Raw genomic sequence first — 25380 nt, 5'->3', positions numbered from 1 at the left:
TGGAAGCTATCAAAATTATACACATAAAAAGGATCTTGTATATCAACACGAAACCCAAGCTGAAGAGTTTGCTGGGTTCAGAATCCTGGAAATAGTAGATATGACCAATAAAGGCCATATTTTTCCACACAAAGGGTTTGTAGCATATATTAATAGGTGAAGCAACACTAATATTTTTGCATATTTTTTGTTCTCTCTTATATGTGAAAGGTCTAATATTTGACCAATTTTTCTTTTCATCACATACTGTTAAGCAAGCAAACTTCAGAAAATCTATTTCCATGGGGATATCGGTATACCCTATATTATAATAATTGGTGCCTATTAAGAGGCATGATGGCAAATTACCTGACTCTAAGAGGTAACTGTACTTATTTTTTTCCAACAGAATAAAGTTTGATAAGAAATATGGGCTATCACTCAGATAATATCAAGCACTGTAACTTTGTTCTGTTTTCTCACCCTTCTTGCACACCTAGTTTTAAATCACGTATATGAAAAGTTGCAGTAGATGTTGTATTCATGAAGAGATTTACAGCTGAACTATATGGAAGATCTTGACATTTTTGAAGCATCAATAATAATGCCATAGGCGTGAAATTTGCATACGTGTAGACTGTACTAATAATTAAACAAAACTGTCTTAACTTATACGTTTTGTTTTTCTATTTGTATTTCACAATTTCTACTGAGTTTTTGCAACAATAAAAGCTGAATTCTTTGGTTATATGTAAAAGATTCTAATAACCATAGTTGAACAATTCTCATGTAAGCAACTAAAACTATTGTATCATTATAACCAAAATACCAGATTTAAAATCTTTCTATAAGCAGTAAGCTATATGCAGTAGTTATGAAATTTTATATAACTGGATTAGGGATGCTAAAATGAGTTGACACGCAGCGGAGCGGGCGGGAGCCGATGTGCGTGGGAAGCAGGATTTTAAGCATGGCGTGAGGGGCAGGCTCATCGGTCAATTGTATAAACAGCTACATGTTCAATATCCTAACCTGGATATTGATATGGATTATAAAAAAAGCCTAAAACAATTCAACCAACGTTTTTGTAGGATGGGTTTTCATTTACATACAGAGTATTTTTGGATATCAATTGTTTGAAATACATGAACCAATTTACAAAAGAGGCGGAGACAAAGTGTGCTCAAATCCTGTACAGGCAGTCCCCGGGTTACATGGATCCGACTTACATCGGATCCCTACTTACAAACGGGGTGAGGCAACCCCGCACTAGCTGCTTCCCCCCAACAGACCAGGGAGCCGCGAAGCTAGCGTCCCCCCTCTCCCCCCCCCCAGCAGACCAGGGAGACGTGGAGCAGCTTTTCTCAGCAGACACCTCAGCTTGAGAATAAAGGACTGAGGGAAGTGAGGTGTGGGAGAATAAAATTGAGCTCTGGAGAAATGTTTGGCTAGAGTTTCCCCTACAATATGTACCAGTTCCAACTTACATACAAATTCAACTTAAGAACAAACCTACAGTCCCTATCTTGTACGTAACCCGGGGACTGCCTGTATTTCATATTTGAAAAAGCACTGCGTTTGTTTGTGCTCGTGTTATTAGCATCTCTATTTAGTGTTGTAAGTTATTTTTATTATTTGTATTATTGTGGCTCTTAGGCACCATTGTCATGGGCCAGAACCCCATTGTACCAGGCCAATGGTCATTAAATTGCAAGCAGCACCCCACAGTTATGTAGGAATATTCAGGGGAATGTGCAGCAGAGTCAGGGAAGCCCTCAATGGGGTGGAAAGGGAGCACCACAGAGCCCCACTCTTCTCCCTGCTTCAGCCGCAGCTCTGCCCTCACACCACTCCCAGGCAGGCTTCATCTCTAGCCCCAACTCTTCTGCAGAGCCAAGTATGTAGTAATGAGGGGGAAGGGATGCAGACACTGTATTACTGAGAAGTGGGGGTGTGACAAGAAAAGTTTGGGCACCATTCTACTAGGCACTATATAAACACAGTACAAAAAAAACCTTAAAAACAACGAATAGTCTAGCAGCCCCTTAAAGACTAATAAAACATGTGGATGGTATCATGAGCTTTAATGGGTACATCACACTTTCAGATGAATGGAGCATTAAAAGTCCAGATCTAAGAATAACTAAGCGAGGGAGGGAGGAGGGGAGGAAAAAAAGTGAATTAGAGTGTTCAAGTTACAAGAAACTGATTTGCACCTTCTCTAAGTGACCATTGTTTAGTTGGTTAAGTCATTAGGATGTGGAAGGTAGTGTGCTAGCCAGCCAATGTCTTTATTCATACCTCTATGATAGGAAATAAAGTAATAAATGAAGTTAAGTTCCAATCCTTCCCTGTGTATTTGGCTTGTGGAATTGGCCTGAAACAACACAGTGACTCTGAGATCCATTAATGAGTGCCCGGGAGGTTAAAGTGTTCTCCAACAGGTTTTTGTGTGTTGCGTGTTGCATTTTGCATATCTGATGTGTGTCCATGAATTCTTTCTCCTGTCCAGTTTGGTCAATATACATGATCAGGGGGCATTGCTGGCATCTGATGTGCAGTTAAATGAGCCCCTAATATAGTGGCTGATGTGGTTGGGTCCAGTGATGAAATCGCTTGCGTAGATGTGTGGACAGAGTTGGCACTAGGGATGATTACAGGGGTGGGTTCCTGTATGAGTATGATGGAGGTGTGCTGCATGGTTACTGGTAAGAATTCATTTGAGGTTAGGGGGTTATCTGTGGGTGAGGATTGGCCTTTCCCCTAAGGCCTGTGACAGTGAGGGGTCATTTTTCAGGATAGGCTGTAGAATATTGTTGACAATGTGCTGGAGGGGTTTAAGTTGTAGGCTATAGGTGATGACAACTGGAACTCTGCTGTTTTCTCTTCTTGGTCTATCTTGAAGTAGTTTGTGTCTGGTTACTCTTCAGGTTCTGTCGATCTGTTTTATTCACTTCTCTGGCTGGGTATTTCAGTTTTAAGAATGCTCTAAATAGATCCTGAAGGCGTTTGTCTCTGTCTGTGGGATTGGAGCAAATCCGTTTGTATCTTAAGGTTTGGCTGTAACCACTAGATTGAAAAATGTGTCTTGGATGGAAGCTAGAGGCATGAAGGTAAGTGTAGCAGTCAGTAGGTTTCCAGTATAAGGTGGTGGAAATGTGTCCTTCATGTAATTGTACTGTAATGTCAAGGAAGTGGACTGATCTGTATGGACTGATCCAGGCTGAGGTTGATGGTGGGGTAGAAGTTGTTGAATTCCCTGTAAAATTCTTCAAGGGTCTCTTTCCTGTGGGTCTTCCTACTCCCCCTCCCCACCTTTATTTATTCTTGGATCTGGACTTTTAACGCTCCATTCATCTGAAGAAGTGAGTTTTACCCAGGAAACCTCATGATACCATTTACATGTTTTGTTAGTTTTTAAGGTGCTTCTAGACTATTAGTTGTTTTTTAAGTTTTTCCAGTTTCAGGTTAACTCAACCACCCCTCTGAAGCTACAGTATAAAAAGACAATCCATCCCTCTAGGATCTTACCACATATTCTAGATTATTTAAACTACACTTAGCTCTTAAAAAAAAATCATTGTCAGGGGGAGACAGCAAGGGAGGGTGGCTCCCCACATATGTTGGCTCCTGCCTGACACCTGTGTTGCTGCCTCTGTGTGACGCAGCGGGGGAAGAGGGGAAAGGAGGCAACAGTTGGCAGCTCCATGGAAAATGGCAATGCACAGGAAGTCATCTTACATACACCAGGTCCCGCCTTTCCCCTCCCCCGCTGCCTCCGATAGACATGGCAAGAGGTATATGTGCATGTAGTCCTTTGGATTAACCAATAAACCCAGGCTTATTGGTTAATCGACTATATGCTAACATGCTTATTTAAGGCTCAATGGCTTCACTGACTACTTTCACATTTAAAGTAAAGCACAAGCATAAGTATTACCAGGACAGAGACTTTAACTGGCAGTAATCCAACTTTATATCAATTTAAACTGAAACAAAATAAGCAATTCTTAAATCCACATAGAAGTGTTTGCAGGGGGTTTACAAAGGTTTAACTAAAACCGACTTATGAGCAATTCAACTTAAATTAGTGGATTTAGATAAGGGCTCAGTTAGGGTTAACCTGGCTTTTTCTAAAATCAGAGGGGCCCCATGTAGTGATTTATAAATCCTGGATCAAAGGCAAAGCTAACTCATATCTTGTTTAACACGACTACAATGTTACTCTCTGAAAAGCTACAGTATATTACTAGGGATCCTCCATCTACTCCCTCATATCCAGTTAAGAGAGAACAACATGTGCTAAGGGTTTTTCCTTCAAAAATCAGCCATTAATTTAATGACACAGCATTCAAGGACAGACTAAAATAAAATACTTTTTTTACTTGCTGATTGTACTGTACATAGAACTGAGTGTTCTACTGACAGAGTTATTTATACATTGTAATATTCAAAGCTCTTCTTTCAAACAATGAGGGTCCCTCCAAAAGTATAGGTCATTACTGACCATTTTTAAATCAAGACGGGATGTTTTTCTAAAATATTCTACAGGTATTATTTAAGCTACGTTCTATGGCCTGCAGAGGTAAGACTAGATGACCACAATGGTCTCCTCTGGCTTTACAAATCGAGGAAATAACAGAATACCAAAAACAGAACAGGAAATATCTCCTTCACAAATATCATGGCATGCTCCACTATATTTTAACTGGGATGTTAGCGTATAGTCATGCAAATGATTAACTGATAAGCCTGGGCTTGCTGTGGATATAGGCTGCTTCATGGGATGCTGGTACAGCCTCTGTTCTAGGGGAGCTTGGTCCCCTGTGGACAGAGGCTGCTGCCAACCTGTGCTGTTGCCTTTGATACAGAGGCAGCAACATAGGTTGGCAGGGGGCTCCCCAGAAGTGGAGCTGGGAGTGCAATGGCTACCGGCCCCGCCCCCAGGGACCCTCAAATAATTGTGTAACCACTAAGATTTGGTGTGGTTACATGATTATTAATTTAAATGATATCTAGCATCCCTAATTTTAAATGAAATGTCAAGAATGTAAAAGGCTAGTCAACTATCCAATAACCATTTGCTTATTGGATAGTATTTTGACTAGTCAACTAGTCAATATCCCCCCCACTTTGCTGCCTCTGTAAGATAGCGGCAGCAAAGAGGGACAGGGGGGGCGGGGAAGGGTACTTCAAAGTGGCAGTGCCTCACAGCAGCGCTGCCACTTTGAAACCTCCAGGTGGCTTTTCAAAGGGGCAGTCACTGCACAGTCGATCTGCAGATCAGCTGTGCAGCGGCTGCCCCTTTAAATGCCACCTGTGTGTCTTTCAAAGGGGCAGCAGTGGAGCCCAAGCTGTGAGTCCCCCGCTGTCCCTGGGCTCCATGGCTTTGAAATTTACAACAGCTCCCCTGGGGGACACTTGTGCATTTCAAAGCAGGCACCCGCGTGCAGACCAGCGTCAGCGGGACTTCCTGCTGGCCCCGGCTGTGCACGGAGTTCCGCATTCCTCCTTTGAAATCTACAAGAGCCCCAACAAGGACTCTTGTATGTTTCAAAGGAGGAATGCGGAAGTGCCTATCGACTAGTCAATGGAAATCCCATTGACAAGTCAATAAACCGCATTTTAACATCCTTAGTTTGTAACTCTAGATGCATTGGGCTGATAGTGTGGGACCGCTCACTTTGGTATTAGAAAGCAGGAAGAAATCCAATCCAATCCAATTGTGGTATAGTTAAATAAAACACTCCGCAAAGTCACAATTCTCACAGCAGCTGGAATTTAGCTACATTGCACTTATGCACTATGACATATTTATCAACACAAAGTACTTAATGCAAAAGAATACCGTTTACAATTGTTGCACATGCCCAAATTTTTAAGCTTTCAGCAATAACATTAAATTAGAGGTGCACTTTGTTAGGGATGTAATAGTGTGGTCAATTAACCGATAATCAAAAGCTTATAGGTTAATGCTATAGACTGCATGCATTTCCCTCCTCCCACTTTGCCAGTAATTTTTTTAACAGGCTGGCCAGAAACCTGGCTCACGCCAGGTCTGGGACCTACCTTTAAATGCGGCTCTGCATTTAAAGTGGATTAGGAGCCAAGTGGGCAGGTAGCCCAGCTCAGTTCTAGCTCATGCCAGGTCTGGGAACTCAGACCCTCCCTAGACAGGGACTGCTGCCTCTTTATGAGAGGCAGCAGTACTGGGTGACAGGCAGCTGATCCACAAGGGGAGCTGGTTTTTAAACTGGCTCCCCTTATGCACCAGCTCTTGCCTGGCACCCCGCGCTGCTGCCTCTGATACAGTGGCTGCCGGCCCCGCCCGCAACAGACTATAGAATAGTCAACTAATTGATAAGAATTCATGAGGTTACTCGACTATTCAATTAACCGATATATAACATCCCCGGTGATTGTTAGTTTAGGTTCAAAATGTAGCTTCTTGAGGAGCATAAAATATAAAGAGTCAGGAATAAAAATCACACTGCCAGGAATGAAGGCCACCAAGTAATATGGACGTTTATGAAAATATATGCATGGATTCATGTGGATTTGTACCCTCAGAATACATTAAACAGTTTATTAAACTTAAAGCTGTATGACAATTTTTATTTCCCATTCACTTGTCATACCTTTCTTTCTCCCTTGCCATTTTCTCCTCTCTTTTCCACAGGTTTGTTCTTTTACCTTACCCCATGTTTCAATCAATCCTTTTTCTAAATAGTCTCTCTCTCTCCTTAAAGTTTAAAATAGAGCAGTTAAACAAGTTAGTCTCTTTGGCTTAAATCCTACAAATTTTACTCACACAAGTCCCATGTATGTAAATGAATTACTTCAGCAATAAAGTCAACAGATGGCTCATTCTGGAAGCATAGGTGAAATGGGCTAACCAATACAATGAGCTATCAAGAAGAGAACTAAAAACCTATTAGTTCAGAATATCCATAATATTTCAAGTTCATATAAAGTGGAGTGTGAAAACCTATACACAAGGAGGCAATTTAATCATGTATAAATGAGGTAATATTTGAAAAATGTTGCAATACTGTACACAAAGTATGAAATTTTCAATTATGTTTTTCAAGTTTAGTTATAGGGGCTTTGTTGCGATTTATTAATACAGGCTTTTGTACTCTTTTTTTAAGTGGATTGCAAACATTAAGACTCCACGTTTTCATGACAGACAAAGCAAAACACTTTCACTGTCAAAATAAATGAAGTCCTGGAAGTATATTTTACACTTGTCCCACTAAAAAACCTGCTGCTTTAACACAGCAACAAGGGCTCTAATAAGCATATGATTTTAAAAACACCCCGACAACGGAGATCTAAAGGGAAACTGTCAACTCAAACACATCTTTCAGAGTTCTTTTTCACTGTGACTAACATACAGGATTATTACAAAATGAAGAGACTGCAGCGCCCCATTACATTAGTTTTTTTTTTTTTTACACTCACATGAGGGAAATGTTTATTCGTTTCCCCACCCCGCCCCATTTGCAAAAAAATTCTTCAACTGAAGCTTTTGAGCGCTACTGGGAGTAGGACTCTCTCCGGTGTCTGTGAAGCGGGTACAGGATCCAAAGCCCGATGCTTCCCACGCTGGAGAGAGAACCCTGCGGCCCGCCCGAGGTGCGCTCCCCGCCCAAGGATCTGCCCCGCCCTGCAGCCGGCGTGACCGCCTCGTTCCGGGTTCACAACCTATCAGGCTGAGCCACAACAGACAAGTCCACCAACCGGGGCACTGCTCCCGATCGCCGCTAGCCCCCCCGCCCGGGCAGCACATGCGGCGCCGTTGCGAGCCAGAACAGGTGCCTGCAATGTAACGCAATGCAATGCAATGCAAGCTACCCCACCCCCGCCCTGCACTCCTGCTGCAGCGAGGGGAGAAGAGCCAATGTCACCCCCCCCCCCAAACACACACACACTCGCCCGGACCGAGCCGGACTCGGGAAAGCAGCTTTCAGGGGGGGGGGGGGGAGGTGTCCCAGGGCGAGAGCAGCACCACAGCTCGCCCCAATGAGCGAGGGCGCCATCCAGGGTATCCGCCCCAACACAGCGAGCCCGCACCAGCCAGCTGGTGTCCTACCCCCAGCAGCGCACACGGGGACAGGTCTGCCTCAGACTATACAGGGACACGGGCAGGAAGCTCCAGGATTCTCTATGGGACACTCGCCACCCCCTCAGCCCCCTCACTTCCCGCCCCGCTCCCCCGCAGCTCCCACCCATCTGCCTCCCCAGCGCCCTGCCCGTCCCGGCAGCAGACCCCGCGCCAGGCCGGCGGGAGCGGGCAGCGCTGGGCTCCCAGGGGGGCGGCCGGGCCGGTCGCTCACCAAGATCAGGAGGACGCCGGCGGGGTCAGGCGGGGGCAGGAAGATGGCGGGTCTCATGGTAGATCAGTCACACCAGGGGCGGGGGCGACGCAGCTCCCACTCTCGCTGCTGGCGGCGGCGGCTCCTCACTTCCCCCGTCGCCAGGAAACACCCCGGACAAGTTCCACCGAGGGCCCCGCAGCGCCCGCCCCAGCCACACACTTCCGGGTTCCAGCGGGGCATGCCGGGAACTGCAGTCCCTCCCGCGGAACACCATTTCCCGCCATGCACCGGGCGGGGCCGTGGCAGCCCGCTGCCTGCTGGGGAAGGGAGCAATGGTTCCCTGCCGCGCGGAGTGTGGCCGCTCCCACAATGCACTGGGGCGCCCGCTCCTCCCCTCCCTGCACAGCTGGCGGGAGGGGCGCCCGGGGCGGCGGCGGCGCAGGTGAGTAGCGGGGCGGGCGCGGTGCCTCTCAGCCCCGCCCTTCCCGCGCTGCCGGGGGGTCTGGGAGCCGGGCGGGAGCCCCGGCCCCCACCCAGCGGCGGGCGGGCGGGCAAAGCCCAGCAACGTCACAGCCTCTGAAGAGGTTTTGTTTTTAAAATGTCCCGGGGAAAACTCGTCCCACGCTGCCCAGGCCCCCTCCCCCAAGCACCTTGCCCCTCCCGGGGCTCCTCGCCACGTCCCGCCCCTCCCTCCCCGTGGTACCCAGCGCGCAAGGTTGCGCCGGTGCTCGGGGTCGCCAGGGCAATGTTGAGGACAGGTCAGCCTGTCTGCGGTGTGTTCTGGCTTTGCAAAGTTCAGCTAGGGAGTGTCTCATTGGAAAGAGCGTGGCTATTGATTAATTTTTTTTATTGTGCCCGTCGCCATAGCAACTGATAACTGAGTGATGCAGGAAAGTTTCCTGTAACGGGAGAAGGAACAAAGTAGCTGTACCAAGGAATGGTCACAAGAGGATTGCCTAGTACCTCCAAGAAAGTTTCCTAAAGATCTTTCTGGAGGATTCCTGTGACATTTCCGTGTTCATCAATACACTGTTCTGCTGCACAGGGAATGTGCAGATACAATATCAGCTACATTTCTATCTTTCTGCACTTTTGCACTCCACACAACAAAGGGAAGCTGGACATTATATAACTGAACAGTATCAATGGGGAAAAAAATCACTTAGTGGAATCTCCTCTTGCTCACCAGGAGGGATGACTGGGACTGGCTAGACATCCATCTCTAAAGCAGATATTGCATTTGCATAATTTAATAAATACGGTAATTTCTACTCTTGGGTCGTGTGTTTATTTGCTTTTTACCTAGACTGGGTGTATAATGCTCATATGTCAGTTTTTTTTAATCAGGAAAAAAACTCAATAGTAATAACTACAAGTCAGCTTAGTAAGTTTGTATTTACACTTTTGCTTAAATATATGTTACAAGATGTAATATGTAGTAAGTCAACAGTGTAGCTGAGGTAGAAAGCCCTGGGGCTGGAGAGGCAAGGGTGAAGTGACTGAGCTTAGAATTAGATGGTCAGTGATTACTACATAGAGGAATACCACTGCTGGGCATGGATCAATAGCCAAGTTGCTACACAGAGAAGGGCCTCCTCTGTGAACTGTTAAAAAGACTTATTTTCATTTTGACTGCTTCAGTACAGCCAACCCCAGGCTTTCAAAAATCATGAGTCATGTCCCCCAAAATTGTGATATTAGCATGGAAAATATGATTTAAAAAATATTGTGGGTTCTTTTAGTTTGCCTTGAGATTTTTGGAACTTTATGATATAATCAGGACACATCCAACTTTTCTCTTCAACCAGAAAGATTAGAAACTTCTTTTGTTGATTAGAAAAACAAAAGCTAACATTTTTTATGAAATAGAGCAACTTGAAGACCTGGAGCATTAAGAAAAACACCAAATATGAAATTTATAATACAATTGCAAGAATTGGCAATGCTGCTGCTTGTTGCTTTTCTGCAACAGGGAAGGGACTTATACTGTGTTAGACTACTGCCTTGGCATGTAGACTCTAGAAATTGGGACTGTAGTGTGGAGGGGGACAAAAGTAGGGTTGTTAAAATGTGGGATTTATTGTAAACATGTAACGGCTGACATTTTCAGCAGTTAAATGTTAACGTGGTTGGGGGGGGAGAGGCTCCAGTATAGATGCCTTCTTCCCTCCCTCCCCCCCCCATACTGCTACCTCTGTATCAGAGGCAGCAATGTGTGTGTGGGGGAGATGTGGCACTCTTCTGCCCCTGTATCCCTGGGAGCCTGCTTAAAAACCAGCTTCCCGCAAGCACTGACTAACATCTGCTCCCTCTCTGCCTCCTGCGCTGCCAGCAGCGGGGAGCAAGGAGGCAAGGCTTGTGTATAAAGGCTAACCAGTGAGCCCAGGTGCACCAGTTAACTGTTTAATTGTATACTCACTTGACACATCCCTGGACAAGAGTTGCTATTTTCACCTAGTAATAAGGAACCTGATGAACTGTCTCCATGAATGTTTGGTATAATAGACATTGTCATTAAAGTATGAAATATAGTTACAATTTAGAGTATACTCACTAGATTCTTTAACATTGTCATTTATGAATTGAGAACACAATCTTAGGAATGAATTTTTGGGAGCACTTGAGAATATTATCACTCATATAAGAACATTTAACTAATATGCAAATGGTTGGGATTATTTTCTATTTTAATTAATAAATATTCTTTCCTTTCTATTTTAATTGGTAAATATCCTGAATCCTTCTACCCTTATGTACTATGGATTCAGTGTACTATAATTATTATTGCATGGTTCTGAGAATCTAGGTTAAATTTCCAGTTTTGTTATTGACTCTGTATGACATGTAGCAAGTAACAACTTTTTTCTCTACTTGAAATTCCTGACCTGTAAGATGGGGTTAATATTACCTTTGTAGAACACTGAGATCCTTTGATAGATGAAACTACTGTATATATTAAATCTCGAGACAATTTTAACTTGGACTAATATAGTTTTGTTTACTATCCATGCCAACCAAGTGTTAAGTGTTGGAAAAGCATAGTTGGTGTCAGGCTTCTCTTAGGCTTTGTCTACACTGCGAGTTTTCGTAGCAGAAAATATGCTAATGAGTCACTCATTAGCATGAGTCATGATATCATTAGCATATTTTCTGCCATTTCTTTTTGCATAAAAAGAAGCAAGGGCATAAGGATCTTGTGCAAAATAGGGTTTTTGCGCAAAATGGAAGCGGCTACACTTCTTTTTTGTGCAAAATCCCTTGCGCAAAAAGAAATGGCAGAAAATATGCTAATGATATTGTGACTCGTGATAATGGTCTCCATTAGCATATTTTCTGCTGCAAAAACTCACAGTGTAGACAAAGTCTTAGTGAATCAAGCAGATAGACTAAAGTTCTTATCTACTTTCTGTTCAACTGTAGATGAATATATAGTCCATGCTATTTGCAAAGTTCAGATAAGAATCTCAGTTGGTGTTTGTTTTTCAGGCAATGAGACTATTACAGATCTCTCTCTAATTTATGGCTTGTATAATAAAGCTTAAGTTAGATGTTTTTGTTAACGTATAAAGTAAGCAGAACACTTTTTATAGCACAGTCTAACAACTTCAATGTTATATTAGTTGTCTTCAACTTACTTGATTAAAACTGCAATACACTTTGATATGTACAAAAATATATAATCTTTACTAAAAATGTTGCAGTTCCAGCCTGTGACCATACCTGGGAAGACTATGAATGTTTCAGAGAACTGGCTGTTCAATGGTTCCTCATTAGCCTCTCATGTTCATGCTGCTGCTATTAATGGAGATAAGGGTGCCCTCCAAAAGCTAATAGCAGGTAAGCGTTCTTTTTATAGATACATGTCTCAACTTGGCAGCTTTTCACCATATTTAACCTCTAGTATTACTATCCTTGTTCTGATCATAAGTGGAAGTATGCTATTAATAAAACTAGGACTGCATATTTTTGCTTTTTTTTTGTCTCAGATGTAATTATATTTTCTGTTTAATGTTTATATAACTGTGATGTGACCAGGAAGGTACATTGATTTAAAACACCTGTTTGGGGGAATTTTAACATTTTGACCAAATACACTTTCAGGTGAAATTTCATGTGGTTATACTCACCAAAGGTGACTGCTTGAGTCAAATGAACATGCGGAGAAGCAATGTTGCTTTACTTTCCATAATTTCAGAAAAATAGACAAAAACTCTATTGGTTACTTAGATTTTTTACAGTGTTTTAGGTGATTTCCAAACACAAATGAAGTCAAGATTCTGGTCTCATTGAACTGAATAGGTCCAAGATTTCCTATTCCCTCTCTGACCAAGGACCTAGAGTTTGCAGCTTGTCACTTTTTAAATCATTTTCTAAACTAATTCATTTAAATTTGGAAAAGTAATTGTTGTTGTGGGCTAAGAGCTAAATTCTCAAAGGTGAAGAATTATTTCAATTCCTGCTGAGACTGTGGGAGTTGCGTTTGCTCAGCACCTCTGAGAATAAAGCTCTCGGGCCTTAGTGTGTATAAGGACCTTTGAAATACCAAGGAATTTAGTTTGTATTTATCATGTTAACTATCAAAAGTGCAATGCACCTTTAATTGTAGTAGTAACACTTGTTTAGTTGAAGGCTGTAAAGAAATAACTCAATTTTTATTGAAAATATAAAATTTACTGGCTATATACATCTATTCATGCTCATTTTTCAAATTGTACCAATTCTCAAAACTCATTTTGCTGCCTTCAGACAGTGCTTATATTTGAGGTTTATCATGTCCATAAAAAGCATGAGAATTGGGCAGTTTCACCATCTTAACCAAAGCAAGTGTGTTAATGTACACAGATCTTAAATTATCTAAACAATGAAACTCTGTCTACAATGGGAAATTGAACCTTTTTAAACAAGTGGTTTTCCGAAATGGTTCCCCCAAACCCGTATTCTAAGTTGTCCCAAGAGCAAAGTCAGGTAAAGATGTCTTCATACAGTTTCAGAAAGCATGATTAAGTTTTGCTGGAGTCAGTAATAAATCATGTTAAGAAATTGTGTTCTTTCGGATTTACGTTGTCGCCTAATTTTTTATCTCTCCAGAGCTAAATAAGCAAACCATGCCCTCTTAACTAACTACAATGTTAATGATTAGAGCAAAAAGAAAGGAAAATAATGGGTAAATTAAACTAGCACAGTGTGGATTCTATTTTCAGGCTACATTCCGATAACTCAAAACTACTTTTATAAATGGTTTGACTTTCAAGCATAGACTAAGTTTAAGGGAACCATCGCTATCCACTGTTTGAAAGTGAAGGTAATTAATGAGGCTGTGTAGATTTTTGGATTTTTTTACTTGGGAAAACAGGAGTTCAAAGTACACTGCAGAAGCTTATCTGCCATATATTTGTTCCCATTCGGAACCATTCAAAACACTAGATAAGCTACTGTTCAGAAGTACCTGCTTTTATCAAGTTCTCAGCAAGTAACCTGGAAAAGGTTTCTGAGGATTAGCCAAAACAAGACTGAACTTGTCAGATCACAGCTGGAGGATTCTCCTCATCTTGGGGTCTTCAAACTATTTGAAGGCTTCAATATCAGAGATATAGGTGAGGGGACTGTTCTGGGAGGGGGTGGGTGAGATTCTGTGGCCTTCAGTGTGCAGGGGGTCAGACTAAATGATCATATTGGTCTCTTCTGACCTTAAAGTCTATGAGATGACTGGATAGGCGTCATTAAAAGTTGGCAGCAAGGAGTTATGCACCAGTATTGGTGAAACTATGCTCTTCTCAGTACTATAGAGCAATACCAAAATCATCTTGTCCTGTGTTCATTTGAAGAAACATGATACAAATATTTGCTGTATATAGCGGATATAGCTTGTTAGAAACCACACAAAATATTGATCAGGGCTGAAGACAAAGAATAGTAGTTCTTTCAAGGACTATTGTGTGACCCAGATAATGTTGCTCTGGATTCCTGGGAGGAAAAACTACAGGTTCTTTTGAGCTTCCAAAGTTGCCGCAATATTTGGCAAAGAGAAGATAAAAGCTCTTCTGCTTTTTTGTGCTTTAATAGGATATGACATAGACTTTGCATTTTCTGGCAAAGAAAAAAAATCCTGCCACCATTGCCTGGCAAAACTGGAATGCCTGGCTTGGCATCACAACAGTATTTCTTGGCTTTTCATCAGGAACTACTGAAACCATTGGTAGATGTTTGAAGGAAATTGGGAAATCTGTAGTATGCTTATGTGACCACGCCCGTGCACTTGGCAGCATTAGTGAGGCAAGACAGTACTTGCCTTAATGTTCTAAGACTTTTGACAACGTTCCAGTTTTGCACCAACTTCTCATAAGAGCAGTATGACAGGCTGGGTAAAAGACAATTTCTTTCTATTAGGGATCCTTTTTTACTTTCTACATCTTTCTGTTTGTCCTCTGCTCTAAGGAGTGCATGTGAAGAACTCCAGTTCAAGGAATCAAGATATGCCTCAGACCCCAGTGGATGTTTAATCCCTTCCTTTCCTATCTTATTGAGGGATATATACATTCTACTATTATTAAATAAGGTATCTAAAGAAAAGATTATAGCTCTTTTGTACTGTATGATTCATATTGCCAAAGTGTTAAATTGTAAAATCCTTGTCATATGGTACCATTTCTTGTGTGTCTTGAACAGCACTCTATTTAGATATTTAAGTACTTCTGCAAAGAAAGACCCAGTTGTAAACTCAACATCCAAACTAGCAAAACGGAAGCTTCCATGGGAACTAAAACTTTTGTTTTTGCATTTAACAAATCAGCAAACAGCAATTCCTAGCTATACTAGTGTCTTACTCTCTCCACCAGCCTTCTCTGCCCCCAGTGGAGTTCTGGTTCCATAGATGCTGACTCCGTGGGTTCTCCAGCACTGGCTCACCCATGGAAGAAAATAGCAGGTGCTTAGCACACTCAGGCTACGTCTACACTGGCCCCTTTTCCGGAAGGGGCATGTAAATTTCACTAGTCGTCGTAGGGAAATCCGCGGGGGATTTAAATATCCCCCGCGGCATTTAAATAAAAATCAGCAAACAGCAATTCCTTTGAAGTAGGAATAAGAGCCTCCGGAAAAGGGCACTTTTTCCGGAGGATCGGGGCCAGTCTAGACGCTCTTTTCCGGCTTTTTTAAAAGCCGGAAAAAAGCGGCGGACATTTTTATTTAAATGCCGCGGGGGATATTTAAATCCCCCGCGGATTTCCCTACGACGACTAGTGAAATTTACATGCCCCTTCCGGAAAAGGGGCCAGTGTAGACGTAGCCTGAGTGTGCTAAGCACCTGCTATTTTCTTCCATGGGTGAGCCAGTGCTGGAGAACCCACGGAGTCAGCATCTATGGAACCAGAACTCCACTGGGGGCAGAGAAGGCTGGTGGAGAGAGTAAGACACTAGTATAGCTAGGAATTGCTGTTTGCTGATTTGTTAAATGCAAAAACAAAAGTTTTAGTTCCCATGGAAGCTTCCGTTTTGCTAGTTTGGATGTTGAGTTTACAACTGGGTCTTTCTTTGCAGAAGTACTTAAATATCTAAATAGAGTGCTGTTCAAGACACACAAGAAATGGTACCATATGACAAGGATTTTACAATTTAACACTTTGGCAATATGAATCATACAGTACAAAAGAGCTATAATCTTTTCTTTAGATATCTTATTTAATAATAGTAGAAATTGAAGTAGGAATAAGAGCCTCCGGAAAAGGGCACTTTTTCCGGAGGATCGGGGCCAGTCTAGACGCTCTTTTCCGGCTTTTTTAAAAGCCGGAAAAAAGCGGCGGACATTTTTATTTAAATGCCGCGGGGGATATTTAAATCCCCCGCGGATTTCCCTACGACGACTAGTGAAATTTACATGCCCCTTCCGGAAAAGGGGCCAGTGTAGACGTAGCCTCACAGTCAAGCTCCTCTATTCCCCACAGTGCCTTCCTTCCACTGGTGGGCCCGCCAATCAACCCTGCCTCCTCCCACCATCTCCTGCATGCTACAGAACTGCTGTGCCGTGGCATGCAGGAGGTGCTGGGCGGGAAGGGGAGAGTGCTGGAAGCAGCAGGGCAGAGGCTTGGAGGAAGGGGTGGAGTGAAGGCAGACCTGGGACAAAGGGGAGTGTTGAGTCACGTCATATACTAGATGTACCAGTGACTCACTGATCTCAGCAGATTCTAAGTTACAACACATTATGGCTGTGCTACAAACACAGTTTATTTCCCAGATGAGAGTAAACAGCTCGCTAACTAGACCACTAAGTCTGGTCATGACAGACTTATACCTGAGCTCTGTTAGCTTATTATAGAAAATAACACATCACGAAAAATAACTTCCCACATTCCCATAGTCAGAAACTCTGAACATCTTTAGATTCCAGGCAGGATGATAGCGTCTATCACATATACATTTGATTGTCTGCTAGCCTCTTATCAGGCATACACTTTTGCCTGCTCTCTTCAGTCCCATTTTTACCTTCTTTTCTTGTTCAAGCAGCCTGCTTTTTCCTGGTCATCAAGCTTCTCTTGCTCTAGCTCTGCCTTCCCACTCTGACTCCTAACTTCCAACTCCATTGTGTCTCCTCCATAAGCAGACTCTTCTACTACAGCCTCCGCAGCTCTGGACTTCTCATCATCCCTGTTACCTCTTCGGGATCATCGGGGGGATCTATATGTTTGGTTTTCTGCCTGCCCTGTTGGAGAAAAAGGGCCCACTTCTGCACCCCTCCTCTTGGTTTGGAGCAGGAGGCATATACTGCCTCGTAGAGCATAAAAAGTGGGGTTCTGCAGGGGTCTGTTCTGGAACCAGTTCTGTTCTGTATCTTCATCGACAATTTAGATATTGGCATAGAAAGCAAGCTTATTAAGTTTGCAGATGATACCAAGCTGGGAGGGTTTGCAACTGGTCTGATAGGGTCAAAATTCAAAATGATCTGGACAAACTGGAGAAATGGTCTGAGGTTAAAAGGATGAAGTTTAATAAGGACAAATGCAAAGTACTCTACTTAGGAAGGAACAGTCTGTTTCACACATACAGAATGGGAAGCAGCAGTCTAGGAAGGAGTACTGCAGAAAGGAATCTAGAGGTCATAGTGGACCACAAGCTAAATATGAGTCAACAGTGTGACGCTATTGCAAAAAAAGCAAACATGATTTGGAGATGCATTATCAGGTATGTTGTGAGCAAGACACGAGAAGTCATTCTTCCGCTTTACTCTGTGCTGATTAGGCCTCAGTTGGAGTATTGTTTCCAGTTCTGGACACCACATTTCAAGAAACATGAAGAAATTGGAAAAGGTCCAGAGAAGAGCAACACAAATGATTAAAGGTCTAGAAGACATGATCTATGAGGCAAGGCTGAAGGAATTGGGCTAGTTTAGTTTGGAAAAGAGAAGACTGAGAGAGGACATGATAGCGGTTTTCAGGTATCTAAAAGGGTATCAGAGGCAGGAGTGGGGGAAATTGTTCTCCTTGACATCTGATGATAGGAGAAGAAGCAATGGGCTTAAACTGCAGCAATGAAGGTTTAGGTTGGACATTAAGAAAAACTTCCTAACTATCAAGGAATAAATTGGAATAAATTGCCTAGGGAGGTTGTGAAATCTCCATCACTGGAGATATTTAAGAGCATGTTAGACAGACATCTATCAGGGATGATATAGACTGTGCTTGGTCCTGCCATGAGGGCAGGGGACTGGACTTAATGATCTCTCGAAGTCCCTTCCAGTTCTAGTGCTGTAGGATTCTATAGCATATGTATGCTGCATGGCCACTAGCTCACTGTGCACACCGCTCTTCTTAACTGCTCCTTGATGAGAATCACATGTTTCTTTGTTCAGTCTGCCTTTGCTGCTGCTTTGTTCTTTTTATAATGTTCTGTTTCCTTTACACAGAAAAATCAAAAAACCAGAAAAAATAACAAACTGTAAGCTTGGACTTTTGAATCCATTAGTGGTAGGCAACCTGCAGCACAAGGACTGTGTGCAGCTCATTAGGGTACTCTGAGTGGCCCATGAGACATTTTGTTTACTGTTGCCCATGTGCACAGTTACCAAATTCTGTTCACTTAATTTTTTTCCTACTGGTATTACTAAAATAACATGCGTGTAAAACAAGGCATGTGAAGTGAGGTGCATGCTGATTACATACACATGAACTGTGAGAGCCGTGTGTTCCCTCTGCATCCACTCAAAGCATGCTACGATTCAGTTTGCACACACCACAAATTCTAGGTATGCAAGTGCTGTGAGCAAAACTACCTTGTCCTAGGAGGCTGCTTGGTTACAACAGTCTTGTGGCCCACTGAGATGAAGGGGCACTCATGTGGCCCGCTCACTAGCCTAGGTTAGTCTTTGCTGCGTTAGGGTCTGTTAAACAAGTGTGTGGAGTGTGAACCTCAGTTTGCTGCTGTTGGGACTCACTGCCTACAATGATTACACCATTCATGTCTTGGGAATCACCTACATGTGTGAGGAGTTCTGTCACCACAGACTCCTTGAGTTCCTTTATGCTGTGCAGTAATGGTTCAAGTCTGTAATACCAGTAGCCTACTCACAAGAATAAAATCTCACCAAGGCTTCTACCAGAGTTTTTACTCTGCAGGATGACACCAACAGCGCTTCCAGTCCCAAGTCTCCTGAAATCCTTCCTCCCTCAGCTCTTTACGATCAGATACTTAGACCATTTCCCTCTGGTTCATCGCCCCCAAAATCTCCTAGGTATCAGTTCACTTTACATGCTTCACAGGTTGCTCAACAGAGACTAACTTGGGATAAAAGCAAGCAAAAAGGTTTTTTTTTAATGGAAAAGCCATAGATTGAAAGAAGAAATGTTGAGGGAAAGCAAACATTTACACATTATACAGAAAATAAAGGTACAACTTCAGGTTTTATATTTTCATATTAGATAAATGCCTTCTTTTAATACCGGCTACCTATTTCCTTTGAACAGTTTACTGACATATCCCGGGCTGACGGGAGATCTAGCATTCACAGATGGCTTCCTGTCCTGCCTAGAGATTCTTTCAGTTTCTGGATGACAAACCTCAGTTCCAAGCCTGTTTTTACAAGTCCTTTTACTTTTCTGGGTTTTTTTTTCTCTCCTTCCATAGTGATTCATGTATTGAGAGGGAAATTCTAGCCAGGATGTCTCAGGCCATATCTGCACTTCCAGTTTAAATGGACCTAAGTTAAGTTCCAACAGCTGGCACAGTTTATTACCTCACTTATGTGTGCGCACACTTGGCTCCTACTCCAGGATGTCTTGCATTGATATAGATTGTAGTGCATGGGTAGAGAAGGTAAATTAAGGGCGTGTGTGGCTCTGGGCCAGAACACATGGGGACTGCTCCCCACCTCTTCTGCCTGGAGCCTCCCCCTACCTCCCACTTGGTGTTCCTGCCAGGGCGCGGAGTCAGGACAGGGCGGGGGGTTCCCTTGTTCCCCAGCAGGAGCACCGAGCAAGCAGAGCAGTGCAAGCCCCTGCGCCCTGATCCCGCCTCCTGGCAGAAGACCCCTAATTGGCCAGGCCCCTGGGCATGGGCAGTGTTGGTCCACTAGCTAATCCAAAACTGTCCAGACCCAATGTGCAACTTCCCTGTACTGGATGGTGGATGTTTTAGGAAGTATTTTGCAATGTTTGATGGGGCTGAAATGAGTCACACAGGGATGACTAGGAGCATAGATCAACTTCATATGATCCCCTCTTGATCCTATAATATTTTATTCCTTCTTTTCAAAATCCACACAGACCTGCACATCCCTGTTTGCTAACTACTTGGACTAGGGATGTAGTAGTGTAGTCAGTTAACTGATAAGCAAAAGCTTATAGGTTAATCCTATAGACTACATGCATTCTTCTCCCCCCGCTAGTAAATTTTTTAGCAGGCTGGCTAGCAGCCAGGCTCATGCCAGGTCTGGGACCTACCCCCACTGTGATTCTCCATTTAAACTGTATTAGGAACCAGGCGGGCAGGCAGCCTGGCTCATTTTCAGTTCACGCTGGGTCCGAGATCTCAGGCCCTTCCTGCCCCAGACAGAGGCTGCTGCCGCCCCATGCTGCTGCCTCTGTATCAGAGAAAGCAGCGCAGGGCAACAGGAAGCTGGTTTTTCAAACTGGCTCCCCTCACAGATCAGCTTCTGCCAGGCACCCCGCGCTGCTGCCTCTGATACTGAGGCAGCAGCGCAGAGTGTCAGGGGGTTCCTCAGGAGTGGGGCCAGATTGCACTGGCTGCTGGCCCCACTCTGGGGAACTAGAGAATAATTAAGTAACCAATAAAAATTCACGAGATTAATTGACTATTCAGTTAAATGATATATAACATCCCTGACTTGGACCCTGCACAGTCCAGCACTATTGTCTTGACTGTTGTAAGCACAAGCTGCATGATTTTCCAGTATTTGTAGAGCCACCAGAGGAGCTGCAAGAAACATGATGATTTCTTTGAAGCTAGATTGCAGTGGGATATATAAAAAAAGTTAAGGTGGTTGTTGGTGTTCACAGAGCAGTTGGATATAGTAGAGTGCTGGTTCTAGGCCCAAGAAACAACCACTGACTGGGGGGATCGTATTATTGTGAAGTTTGGGGATGCGAAGCAGTGGCTGCAGAACTTCGGATGCACAAGGCCACATTTTTGGATCTGTGTGCTAAACTTGCCTCAGCTCTTCAGAGCAGAGACACCAAAATGAGAGGTGCACTGATATTTGAAAAGCCAATGGCAAGTGTACTGTGGAAACTGGCAATGCTAGATCATTACTGGTTTGTCAGGCATCCTTGTGGCTTCAGGAAATCCACCACAGTAGCTATTGTCATGCTATGCAGAACATAGTGGATGATTTTGCAGAAGTGGGACTCCTGAACTGTAATGTGGCTCTAGATGGCACGCATATCCCTACTTTATCACCAGCCCAATTTGCCACAGAGTATCTTCAGAATGGACTCCTTTTCTATGGTAATGCAAGCACTGGTGGATCACCTGAGATGCTTTACCAACATCAGTGTGGGCTGGTGTCAGTTAAGATGGATGCCACATGCATCTTTAAGAACACAGGACTGTTCAGAAGGCTACAAATAGGGACTTTGTTTTCTGATGACAGAGAACCATTGGGAATGTTAAAATGACAGTAGTGATCTTGGGGCGGGGATCCAACCTACCCCTTGCTCTAACAGCTCATGAAGCTGTACATCAACAGCACAAAGGAGCATTTTAATTGTAGACTCAGAAGATGCAGAATGACAGTTGAATGTATCTTTGGTCATTGGAAGGGTCGCTGGTGTTGTGTACTTAAAACATTGGACTTCAGTAAGAAAAATATCCCAATGGTTACAGCTGCCTGCTGTGTCCTGCATAATATCTGTGAAGCAAAGGACAAAAAGTTTATGTTGGTGTGGAAGGTGGAGGTGAAGTGGCTGGCTGCTCAATTTGAACAGCCAGATATAAAGCCTATTAAAAAGAGCTCATTGCAGAGCTGTATGGTTCAGGAGGGAGGCATTGAACAAATATTTTAACAGTGAGCTAAAGTAGTGTGTGATGTTAAGGTGTGCTCTTTGTGGGTCTTACAATTTTGTAGACCAGTATGAATCTTGTAGTGGTTGTTATATATGTGGAAATAAACATTGTCAGTGTGCCTGTTAATTTAGTCTGTGAATGATGTATACTGTGACTAAGTGAAGTAACAGGAAATAGGTGCATGTCAGTTCTGCTCAGCACCAGTCAGAACATATTGTGAATAAAGATGAATTTTGTAACCTAAACCAGGTGATTCAACATGATTTAAAATGAATAAATCGGGATCAGAATTTATAAGGAGTAAGAATGATCTTTTTCATTTTGAGTACAAATACACCAACTGTAGCTTTCACAGGTAAGTGTATGTGAAGCAGTGACTGTTTTTAATGCCCCCCTCTCAGATGGAGTGGTAAGAGGAGTGATCCCTGATGCCAGATGAAATGTTGTGTGATGGTGTAGGGAGAGCCCAATGTTGAGCTCTTTATGGGCTGTAGATGGAGGTGAGCACAGACTTGTTGAACCTTCAGGTCTATCAGAGTCTGTAGCATCCCTGCTCTCTGAGAAGTATGAGCAGTTCCTGCTCTACATACCTGTTCTTTTGCTAACCTTTCTTCTGTCCACTCTGGCCTTTTCCGTGCTGTCTGTAAGGGTCATACTCCAGGCCCTGTGCTCATTCTCTGATACAGCACTGGCTTGCAGGATGTCCTGTGACATGTCATTGTGAGCCCCCTTCTTTCTCCTCCTTACATGAGTCAGTCATTCCACAGGTATGCAGGAGATCTTGAAGCTACAATGGCAGCAGCTGCAGATACAACACACCAAGGTATTATTGTCAGTGTATTCACAACATAAATTGAAACTTAACATACTGAACTCAGTCTCTTTCTCCCTGACATTTGAAAGTAGTACATTGACGCTTCTGGTTGGGATTCATAGAGCATGGCACCAGCCAATAGTAGCATGGTTCTCAAGGAAGACTTCGAAAATGAGGGGGAAATAATTCACTGGCATGATTAGTTATATAGTGCAAGGGGCCTGAATAGTGGCCCTGTTTTTCACAGGCAGCAGTGATTTTAAGTGATACCTCACTTCTGAAGGTAACAGAAGCTGGTGTCTCGATACTGCGTGGGGCCTGAATGCACAGTGGTGCCTGCTGAGGTAATTTCTGAGGGCATGGAAAAATGTCTTACCATGGCAGAAGAAATAAGACAATCGTTCCCCAAAAGAGAAGATTGCAGAGTACCTCCACGAAAGTTTCATTTGAGACTTCTATGAAAGATTGACCAGACAACCCGGTGCATGTAAACAGACTGCTCTGTGAGGCCCTTTCTACCTAACTCTAGAGGGAAATCAAAAACAGATAGTAACTCTACCTCCCTTGGTTGTTCCACAGCCTCTTCTGCAATTACTTAAAAAAGTGTAAATCAAGAGATTTATTTTGGGGGTTGCATCTGTGTAATTTCAAAACTAACAGCATACTTACCAGAGGTTCTTTCAGCTGCATCAAGTTCGCCCATGCTTGACTGACAAGATTGGCTGGACTACCGAAGAGTTAAAAAATATGTACTGGCTCACTGCACAGCTGAATCATATACTCCTCCTTCTTGCTGTTTACAACAGGGGCCTGTGAGTCTCACTCATCAGAAGTGTGGATTGGAGTGCTTTGAAATGGTTGTGGAATCTCTGCTGAGGTTGGCTTTCAGCTCTTTGTAAAAGCAGCAGGTCTGTGGCTCAGCACCTGATTGATTGTTGACCTTCCTGGTCTTCTGGTATGCCTACCACAGTGCCTTGGCTTTCACGTGAAACTGCTGCTGGTTTCTAGACCTGTGTCTCCTGAGCAGTTTGCTTGTAGATGTCCATGTTTCTCAAAGTCTTGATAAGAGCTGTGCTTAGGGATGTGAACAACTAGTTGACTATCCAATATGCAAATGTGTATCAGATAGTCGACAGGCTAGTTGACTAGTTGCTCCCCCCCTCCCTTGCTGCCTCTATCAGAAAGAGGCAGCAAGGGAAGAGAGGGAGGAGGAGTGGGTGCTTTGAAGCAGCAGCACCTGGTGGAGCCCGGGGCCAGATCTCCAGGCTCCATGCAGTGCTGACACTTTGAAATGCCGAGTGCAGCCCAGGGTCAGCTGGGGACTGTCCTGTTGACCCCGGGCTCTGTTTAGTCCAGCCCATTTTGATACTCTATGGGGAGCACAGGGACAGTGGGGGGTTGCTTGAGTCTTCCACTGACCATGTGCTCCCCCACAGCATTTTTGCCTTTGATATGTAACAACAGCCCTGGGGCTCTTGCCACACTTCAGAGGTGGAAGTGCCCTTATGGACTAATCAAATAGTCGATGCAAATTGCATTGACTATTCAATTAGCCAGTTAATCAAAATGTTATATCCCCAGCTGTGCTTGCACAACCTCTTCTTCCTACAGGTTCAGGAGTTCCAATACCTACTGGGTACTCCAGGTAACCAGTATGGATAGCTGAGCAGTTACAAGCAGTAATGGAGAGCTGGTGGGTGTGCTCACCCAACCAGGAAAAGGAATTTCAAAAATGTGTGGGCCTTTAAAGGGGATGAAGAGCTTCCTGTCTATCTGGCCTCTGGGCAGCAGAATGACCAAAGTGGTCGGTAAAGGGCATTGTGGGTCAACACTTGGAATAGCAGTTCACATAAGAACACAGTATCTATACCATCACTGTGTCAACCTAATTGTATCAAATGTGAGTCTGTGTCACTCAATGTGGTTGTGTTACTATATCAGCGTAGACACTTCTGGTTCCAGTCCTGCTGTAGAGGCGATAGTTTGGTGGCCTTTAGTTGCAAAGGACCTAAAGAGTCTAAGACCTGAGGTTTATTGACCCTAAAAGGAGGTATAACAATTGCATTCCACTTGATCCCTTCACTTCCATATGTGGAAGAGTGGTTTGAATTTTTTTTCCATGACACATTTTAGATTCTTAGTTATGATATCAAATATGTGCTTCATTATTTGGTTCATTGAATGCACTGTGGCTCAGCTAATATTGTGAGAACTGTGACTGTGGAATTTCCTGAGAGTTTAAAAACTATTGGTGTTATCCTGGCTCCATTAAGTCAGCAGGGCTAGGATTTCATTTGTAGTACAATATTAATTAGCATACATAACACAATATCAAAATACACTTTTTTCTTTCTCAAAATAACTTTTTTAAGTAAAGAAGTTTGTGAGACTAACCCATGTGGTGGCTTTATATAAATATTAGGGATGTCAATATGAATCCGACTACACGATTAACCAATAAGCCTAGACTTATCAGTTAACCCTGTTAATTACACACATTCTCCCCCCCCCCTTGCTGCTTCTGTATCAGAGGCAGCTAGGGCAGAGAGGCAGTGTCTGTGGGCATGAACACTGGATCTGCCTGCCCTCTCCCCCCATGCTGTTGCCTTTGATAGGCAGCAGCGAGGAGGGTGAGGGGGCAGGCTGGAGCCAATATGCACAGGTAGCCAGCTTTTAAGCAGGTAGCAGTTTTATCCAGTTAGCAGCATAAAAAAAGACTCATCACAAAAGATTTTCTTTCCTTCTGTCTCCCTTCTT

At 43.5% G+C, this 25380-nt stretch overlaps 2 protein-coding genes across 6 annotated transcripts in view; one reads left to right on the top strand and one right to left on the bottom strand.

Moving 5' to 3' along the window:
• Nucleotides 1-8458, bottom strand: part of ERP44 (endoplasmic reticulum protein 44) — a 116553-nt gene extending 108095 nt beyond the window's left edge. Inside the window, exon 1 of the mRNA XM_075921597.1 lies at nucleotides 8319-8458. Within this exon, the coding sequence (XP_075777712.1) occupies nucleotides 8319-8375 (57 nt within the window). The 5' untranslated portion in view covers nucleotides 8376-8458. The remainder of the gene's footprint in view (nucleotides 1-8318) is intronic.
• INVS (inversin) overlaps nucleotides 8362-25380 on the top strand; it is a 158447-nt gene continuing 141428 nt past the window's right edge. For all 5 annotated transcript variants that reach the window (XM_075921590.1, XM_075921589.1, XM_075921587.1 and 2 more), the window contains exons 1-2: nucleotides 8362-8742; nucleotides 12002-12137. In XM_075921590.1, the coding sequence (XP_075777705.1) occupies nucleotides 8362-8742; nucleotides 12002-12137 (517 nt within the window). The remainder of the gene's footprint in view (nucleotides 8743-12001; nucleotides 12138-25380) is intronic.

The sequence above is a fragment of the Pelodiscus sinensis genome, chromosome 2 (assembly GCF_049634645.1).
Source record: "Pelodiscus sinensis isolate JC-2024 chromosome 2, ASM4963464v1, whole genome shotgun sequence".
Taxonomy (NCBI): Eukaryota; Metazoa; Chordata; order Testudines; family Trionychidae; genus Pelodiscus; species Pelodiscus sinensis.
Note: the sequence above shows the minus strand (reverse complement) of the source record. Positions and strands in the feature narration are given on the sequence as shown.